General features: G+C 40.7%; 1 protein-coding gene across 1 annotated transcript; it reads left to right on the forward strand.

Annotated features, from left to right (window-relative positions):
* The first annotated feature begins 7,393 nt into the window (after window positions 1-7,393).
* Window positions 7,394-8,713, forward strand: LOC149067965 (uncharacterized protein F54H12.2-like). The gene has a single exon (XM_089252132.1). It carries the CDS (start codon window positions 7,394-7,396, stop codon window positions 8,711-8,713), a length of 1,320 nt encoding a protein of 439 aa, XP_089108258.1.
* The last annotated feature ends 509 nt before the right edge of the window (window positions 8,714-9,222 follow it).

The following is a 9,222-nucleotide window of genomic DNA, read 5'->3' on the forward strand; positions in this document are numbered from 1 at the left end:
GAAGAATAAAAAGTCAAGTTGACTTCGTTGAAAATATTTGAAAACTCAGGACATTTCTGCAAAAAAGTCGGGACAGCAAAAAAACAGAAAAAAACTGGGACTGTCCCGAGAAATACGGGATGTATGGTCACCCTGCTTATTGCTATTCTATCTCTCAAAAAATTGTCAAATTTTGAAAAATTGATAATTATGGTTAAAATTGATGGGAAAGAAATGCTGATGGGTATGTACGAAGAAGGACTACAATAAATTGCTGTAAATAAAAATGTATTTTACGAAATAAATGTTATGTTATTGATATTTATTTAAAAATGTCTTGTTTTTGTTATGTAAAAAAGAAACACGTCACAAATATATATACGACATGAACGTTTATGTTTACAATCATAATTAATCGTACCGTGATTTGTAAGAAATTAAAATTATCTTCCTCCACGTTTTCAGTCAAGATTGAGCGAGTTTCAGCGAGTCAAGTGAGTTTAGTCGAAAATACGGGACATTTTGAAAAACAAATTCGGGACAGTGAAAATAAAAGATAAATAGCAAAATATAGGCCTACTTAGCAAACGTTTTGTGGTGATCTTATGCATATGACACATATGTCACGCATTTCCCGGGACATTTCCGTATTTTCACTTTATTTTGGCTGTCCCGACTTTTTTTGCAAGAATGCCGTGGTTTGTCGCGAATGTTCTACATTGTAGAATCTACAAAGCCTACTTTTAGATGCTTATAGTTTTATACTTTATTAAAATCAACTATTGAAATTATTTTTCGACGCATAAATTATATCACTATAATTACAACTATGAATAAGAATATCGACCCTATAAACAGATCCCTTCTCCAGAGAGCCAGACGGTAAGGTTTCCCGGAAAAATCGAAGAAAACCGTGTGAAAATTTAATTTGACGACACCGCCCCTCAAGGGATCCCTTCTCAAGAGAGCGAAAGGGAAACGTTTCCGGGAAAAAATGACGAAAATTCTGCGAAATTTTAATTCGAAGAAATTGTAATATTTTATACCGCCCCTCCACAGATCCTTTTTCACGAGAGCGAAAGGGAAACTTTTCCGGGAAAAAAAGAAAATTCTGCGAAATTTTAATTCGAAGGAATTGTAATATTTTATACCGCCCCTCCACAGATCCTTTTTCACGAGAGCGAAAGGGAAACTTTTCCGGGAAAAAATGACGAAAATTCTGCGAAATATTAATTCGAAGAAATTGTAATATTTTATACCGCCCCTCAACAGATCCTTTTTCACAAGAACGAAAAAAAAAGAAAATTCTGTGAAATTTTAATTTTATGTAATATTTTATACCGCCCCTAAAGAGATTTGTTGGAAGAAGATATTTCATACTTTGCCTGGATTGTGTTTAGGCATTCTATAGAATGACTAGTCATTCTATAGAATGCCTAGGCAAAGTATAGAATAAAACCGGTATTTCATACTTTGCCTGAAACGACCAGGCATTCTATACAATGCCTAGGCATTCTATAGAATGCCTGGATTTCATACTTTGCCGGTAACATATATACGAGAAAGAGGTTTCGACTGTCAGTGACGATCAAGATGTCGAGGTATGCACAACGAAATTTAGAAACTCTTAAAGAGCTCACCTGTTGTAGAGGCAAGAAGCGTACTCATCTGATAAAGAAAAGTAGCAACAGTGTCATACGGGCTCTATGTGAAGTGTGTCTTAACATGTTAAAAGGCAACGTTCCCGTCACGAAATCTCAGAAAGCGAAACTCAGTCGTCATAAGAGGAGTCTGAGAAATTTGTCCAAGAAGAATCTCCCACTATATAAAAAACGGCGTATTTTAGTCCAGAGAGGTGACGGTTTTCTCAGTCTACTTTTACCAGCCGCAATATCATTTATCTCCTCCCTCATAAATGGAGCACGCTAAAAAATACGTCATCGTTCCGGCAGATAGACATTTGAACGCAATTGAACAACAGCTAAGCAAGTTAGATGGTGATATCAACATTGTCCTCAAGAGAAAAGGTCTGAGAGACGATGAAAAAGCGAAACAGTATTTGCAGGTATTGCAAAGGTACCTAGCGCTCACAGAAAATGCGAATACTGAAATTTTAGGGGAAAAGAAAGATTGGATTGGATTTTCAATTTATTGGCGCAAGGACCAATTTGGTCAAACTGCGCCAAAGCAAGACATAAAAATAAGAAAGATGTCCTTTTGTCATGTCAAAAAACTAAAACATATAAAAAGGAACATGAAACGTAAAACAATGACATAAATTATAAAAACTATAATTTGTCATATAAACCAATGGCTTTGATGAATTTAAAAATGCGAGATGCATCGCTATTGTCATTTAAAATGTCATGAAGTGAAAGATGACTCTGACCAAAAGCGGCCGTAAAATGATGACGATGATATGAACAAGTAAAAGCATGAGCAATGGTCAATGGACTTTGACAATGAGGGCACTCTGGTTGACTCTCTCGTAATAACAAATATGATTGTGTGAGGCGACTGTGTCCTATGCGTAACCGGGCAAGCAGAACTTCCTCCTTTCTGTTAGTTCTGCAGCTCGAACGCCAATGGCCAAGTGTGGGCTTGATGGCATGAAGTTTATTATTTATCTGATGGTTCCAATGATCCTGCCAGCGGTGATGCATCACTTCCCGGAGGATTGAGAAGTGGTCACTGGCAGGTACCAAAAGGCTATTATCAATGTTGGTTGTTGTTCGAGCTGCGGTGTCTGCTTTTTCGTTGCCCGGTATTCCTACATGACCTGGTACCCAGTAAAATTTTACTGTGGTACCATGATGAATGAGGTAATGCAGTTCATGAAAAATGGCATGAATGAATGGATGAGTGTGAAACGTACAGGAACACAGTGCTTGTAATGCGCTGAGAGAATCACTATAAATGATGCATCGTCGGTGGCATTTGCGTCGTATATGACGTAGAGCCTGAAGGACTGCGTACAGCTCTGCCGAATAAATAGAAAATATGTCGGGAAGTTTAAAAGATGTCTCCTCACAGCAGATGTAGGCACAACCAACATGGCCAGGCCTCTTGGAGCCGTCGGTATATATGGGGAAGTACCTGTTGTACCTACCCCTGTGCCTAAAGAAAATCTGTCGGTATATGACATCTGCTGTGGTGGCTCTAGGGTATAATGATAATGAAAGAGAGACATCTGGCAGACTGCTTCCATGGTGCCAGTTGCCAAGCAATTGGGGCCACACGACTGATGTCTAATTCTAGTTCTTCCACAAGTGCCCTCATACGAAGACCGTAAGACGGAACACATGAAGGGCGAGCAGCAAAAAGTCTATAAAATGACGGATTGAAGATGACATTATGAAGTGGATGACCTGGTAAAGACTTCATCTTGATATAATATTTCAAAGAAAGTTGTTGGCGTCTTGTTGTAATAGATGGCTCGTTGCATTCAGCATACAGACTCTCCATAGGGGAAGTCCGGAAAGCTCCAGAACAAATGCGGAGAGCAAGATGATGAACTGGGTCGAGCACACTCAGATAGCTCCGAGGTGCTGACCCGTATACAATGGAACCGTAGTCGAGCTTTGATCTTATTAGAGCTTTATACAAAAGAATGAGTGACTTACGGTCTGCTCCCCGTGATGTAGACGAGATGACCTTCAAGAGGTTCATCGTCTTCATGCAACGAGCTCTTAATTGCGCAATATGAGATTTGAAAGTCAGTTTTTTATCGAATGTGACGCCGAGGAATTTTGTATTTTCTACTATTGGTATTTGACTATTGTTTAGAAACAATTGTGGGTCATCATGTAGGTCTCGACGCCGACAAAAGTGCATAGCGACAGTTTTGTCAGCGGAGAATGAGAAGCCGTTATTATGTGCCCACTTGCTGATCTTGTTGATTTTTTCCCATATTTGAATGGGTATTGTTCCACTCCCACCCACCATGCAGCCCTACGAGGGGACGCGCACACGTAACCGGTGAAGGTTAGTAGCAACGTCAGGTTAGGTGGGAGCTATACACCACCAAAGCAGGCGAGCAGACGCGTTCAAGATCCAAGATCGTCGTGAAGCAGCACCAACAAACCTCAACGACGTCCGGCCCCTCTACCTGCCCAGTAGTGTAACCCCTTCAGCCACCGAGGCGACCACAGCCGATTGACCTGGACGGGGCTAATCCAAGCCTCCCGTTTCGGCTGAATCCGAGGCCAAAGCTAGCGCATCAGGCTAACCAGAATCCCCATCTCCAGCCTTACGGGTCTCCACGCACGGCAAACACGCAGGTAGACAGCGTCCCGGATGGAGCATACGCTAGAAGCAACGCCCCGTCTGGGAGGACCCCTCCCCGCCTAAGCGGGGTCCACAATGAGGGGTTGGACACAAGACATAAACATGTACAGGACAAAACAAGACGCGAGACAAGTACTCCAAGATGTGTAGAAAAAAAACATGTAATCTGGGCTATTGAAAGTGAAGGATATGAGCACAAATAAGCGATGACAATGAGCACAAATAAGCGATGACAATGAGCACAAATAAGCGATGACAATGACGTGTGATAGATTTAGCATTACCCAGGGTGCACCACGAGGAGGCCTATCACATTACACCCCGGGAAAAAAAGAAGATGATACAAGACTCGATTTCGAGAACATGATCATACGAAAAGCCGCTCCGAGTCACAAGAAAAGAGCTAGAGAACTGGTTGACACCATGAAAGTGAACAACAGACAGCTGTTTTGGAATGAGGATGGCGAACTTGTTCAAGATGGCGTTGTGGTCCCGGGAACCAATATCGTGGAACTCATAAGACATAATCTGAGAAAGAAGAAATTTGGAAAAGTACCTAGAGGAAACGAAGCATTTAAAAATTCCGTTGAACAAATAATGTCTCCTCAATGATTATGCCTGTAACTTTTTTTTTTTTCGAAGCAATAAAGAATGTGAAAATTTAAAAACCTGTGTTCTTTTTTCTAGTATATATTCTCACACGATATAATTATACTCTCATTTGCTAATGAACAGAGCTAAGAAACAGGTGTGTTTTAGCGATCACGTATCAATATTCGTAGTTGGAGGCGAGGATAGAAGAGGGTTTTGGGTCGAGGATGCGATAAGGTTTAGGAAAAGAATATCCGATTTTGAAAAAATATGGACAAATATACAAGTCCCTCCGAACCGGCCAGTTTTGGCGGAATCAACGCGTTTCACAGGCGTCTTAGAGAAACCGGAAAAAACGTAACTTTGAAAGATGTCAAAGAATTATTGCAGGGTAACGAAGCATATACATTGCACAAACCATCCAGAAAGAATTTTAAGAGAAATCGGGTGATAGTGGGTGGTATAAACGAACAATTTCAAGCCGATTTGGTAGACATGCAGGCCCTGAAGAAGGAAAACAAAGGTATCAAATACATACTTACCTGCATCGATGTTTTATCAAAGTTCGCTTGGGCCATACCCTTGAAAGATAAAACTGGAAAAGTTACCGAAGCGTTCAGAAAAATTTTCAGAGGCCGCGTATGCAAGTATTTGCAGACTGATAAAGGTACAGAGTTCAAAAATAAAACTCTACAAACTTATCTAAAATCGATGAATGTCATGCATTTTTCAACAGAAAGCGAGAAAAAAGCCTCTGTTGTCGAGAGGTTCAACAGAACTCTTAAACAAAAAATGTTCAAATATTTCACACATAAAAATACGCACAAGTACATAGACGTGTTAAGCGAACTAATGCATAGTTACAACAACACATGGCACCGCAGTATAAAGACTAAACCCGTTCTTGTTACCGAAGAGAATCAATCGGTCGTTTGGAATGAACTGTATAAGGATATCTTGAAACCCGTGAAGACAAAGTTCAAGTTTGACATCGGAGATACAGTCCGCATAAGTCGCGCAAAAATGGTTTTTGAGAAAGGATATGAACATAACTGGACTCGTGAAATTTTCACTATTAAAGAGAGACTCGAGCGCTTTCCTCCTGTGTACAGGATAGCCGACTCTGGTGGCGAGATTGTCCATGGTACTTTTTACGAATCTGAATTGCAGAAAGTGAAGCGGAGCGAGTATTACCAAGTAGAAAAAATTCTAAAGAGACGCAAGGTAAGAGGTAGGATGGAGTATTACGTAAAATTTAAAGGCTACGACAGCAAGTTCAACGTATGGGTGAGTCATCTCAAGCGCATATAAGTGACAGTGTTCACACAATTATCGGTCATTCAACAAGATGTCGTTCTATGTAACACTTCCCAGTGACAGTTCAGGGTCATACTATCCTGAAAACACTATATCTCATTTTGTCACAAGATTGCCATTTCCAATAAGTTTGACTGGCGAATGGGAATGTGCGCTTTCGGAGATTGTTTATTCTCACACGTGGTACAACATAACCGAAAAAAATAATCTGTTCGGGTTCGATCTTGGTGATGATAAATTGCAGGGAAGAAACGTACCAGTCGGATATTACGAGACAGTTCCAGATCTCTTGAACGGCTTGAAGATACCAGCTTTAAGAAACAAAATATTGTTCAATTACAATGAAAACACCAGGAAAGTGAAAATAACACTAAAAGATGGGGCAAAACTTCTGTTAAAAACTGGCATTGCTGAGCTACTGGGATTCGAGCCAACGCTGATCGAAGAAACTACCGAAAGTCCTTACGTTGCTGACACAAACGTGTTTTTTCTAGTTTTGTACATCTATTCCGATATTGTGCAGCCTCAGGTTGTGGAAGATGTGCAAGCTCCTCTACTGAGAGTCGTTCGCGTGAAAGGAAAAGATAACGAGGTTATAAGCTCTCATTATGATAGACCTCACTATCTCCCTATAGTTCGAAAAGAATTCCAGACTATACAGATAGAAATTCGAGATAGTTCGGGAAATCACATACCTTTCAGTAGAGGAAAGTCGATTCTGATTCTTCACTTCCGCATGAGACAGTTCTTATAAAAACACTGGTCTTATCGGTCCGTTGTCATTTACGAACTAGATACGAAAGATGAAGGTTCCATACCACTGTTGCACTAAACAGTTTGAGGACTACTATGTCCAACAAGCCGGACAAGGACTGCCGTATTATTCGGGTGTTGTAATGCAGAGAGGATACGGTCTAAGTAGTATATTCGGAAGTCTTTTTAGAGTAGCCATGCCTTTTCTTAAAAAGAGTGCTAAAACTGTTGGTAGACAGATTTTACGCTCTGGCGCTGATATAGTTGATGACGTAATTGAAGGTGAAAACGTTAAAAGAGCAGCGAAAAGACGAATGGGTGAAGCTGGAAAGATACTGACAGAAAAAGCAGTGGCCAAAACTCGGTCCATGTTTGGAGCGGGACATAAAAGGAAACGCAAGAAGGCGAAACGCATCATTTTAGCCAAACGACCCAGCGGGAACACACACGATATTTTCGATCCGTGATGGCTTTTCTCTTGAAGGATTCTCCTCAACTGGCAAAATCTGAACTCAACCTTTTCACTCTACCCGGAACACAAACTACCATAGAAAGCGGAAAATGGGTCACCTATTACCCGCTTTCAAACGCCTCCGATGGTGGCCCACTGGAATTTAACATTGGAGGAAGTGGTGACGAGTATCTGGATCTCTCTCAAACGTTAATTCACCTGAAAGCTAAGGTCGTGAAAGGTGATGGGTCTTTTCTAGATAAAGAGAGTAAAGTCGCACCCGTGAATCTTTTCTTGCAATCCATGTTTTCCCAGGTTAATGTTTCTCTGAATGACCGTCTGATATCATCTTCCAGTAACACGTACCCCTACCGAGCTATGATAGAAAAACTCTTGAACCACGGTAACGAAAGCAAAACCAGCCAACTGACAACTGAACTCTTTTATAAAGACACTGCCGGAAAAATGAGTGATGTGGACCCTACGTCAAAGGACCCCAATGAGGGTTTAATACAGCGAGCGGCGTTCATCGAAGAAAGTAAGACCGTCGACATGATTGGTTCGATTCACGGGGACATATTTTGTCAACAGCGACTCTTGCTGAATCTCGTTTCTCTAAGAATAAAGATGATTCGTAGCAAGTCAGAATTCTGTCTGCTTTCGCCAGACAAAAGTGCAAACTTCAGAGTTGTTCTCCGTGACGCATGTTTATACATAAGGCACGTCAAAGTGTCTCCTGGTGTGCTTGTAGGACATGCGAAAGCTCTAAGTCATACTCCAGCCAAGTATCCGATAGACAGAGTAGTGTGTAAAGTTTACTCGCTACATCAGGGAAGCATGTCGTGGGTTCAAGACAGTGTCGTCGTTGGACAACTACCCAAAAGGGTAGTAGTCGGAATAATAGACAACGACGCTTTTTCGGGATCGTATAGCAAATCGCCGTTCGAGTTTAAACATTACGACCTTAACTTCATAGCCACGTATACTGACGGGCAGCCAGTTCCTTTCAAGCCTCTAGAGCCCCAATATGATCAAGGATTATATGTCAGAGCGTATCATAGTTTGTTTTTAGGGACTGAAAAAGCCTGTCAAGACAGGGGTATAGATATCTCTAGAAGTGAGTTTCCATTAGGATACGCTATCTACGCCTTTGATCTGAGCGCCGATCTCTGCCAAGGCGATCATTTCAATCTGATCAGACACGGCAACCTACGACTGGAAACAAAGTTTAAAGCTCCGCTCGTCCAACCAGTTTCAGTCATTGTCTACTTGGAGTTCGACAACGTCATAGAAATAAATCAGGCACGAAACATCCTCTACGATTTCAGCAGTTAAATATGTACTCATCTCAAATAAAAACAATTTTAGAACGCGAAACACCATACTTCATCGATGTGTTTCCATGTGACATGTTACCTGTGCATATTCAAACCTATCCGGCGTCTTTAGTTGTGAACGCGGATAAGCACACACAACCTGGTTCGCACTGGATGGCAATCAACATTCCGGACAAGAACACCTTGGAATTTTTCGATTCATACGGACAGAAGCCAGAGACTTACGGAAAAAAAATTGCATCATTTACAAGAAGATATAAAAACATTTTATGGAACTCGACTCCTCTACAATGACCTACCTCCAATGTATGTGGACAATACGCTGTGTTCTTTGTTATACAGAGAAGTAGAAATGTAGCTTTAGAAAGTATTGTTAAGAAACTAAACAGAAAAGGAAATGATTTTGCTGTTTATCAATATGTAAAGAAAAATTTTGCTGTACGATTATTATTCAAGAAATAAAGTATTTAGTCTATAAAAAAAAATTGTCTAGCGTTGGTTATTTAA

This window comes from Pholcus phalangioides, unplaced genomic scaffold (genome assembly GCF_987345545.1).
Source record: "Pholcus phalangioides strain wild (caught in Gottingen) unplaced genomic scaffold, Ppha-v1.0 ptg000028l_1, whole genome shotgun sequence".
Classification (NCBI taxonomy): Eukaryota; Metazoa; Arthropoda; class Arachnida; order Araneae; family Pholcidae; genus Pholcus; species Pholcus phalangioides.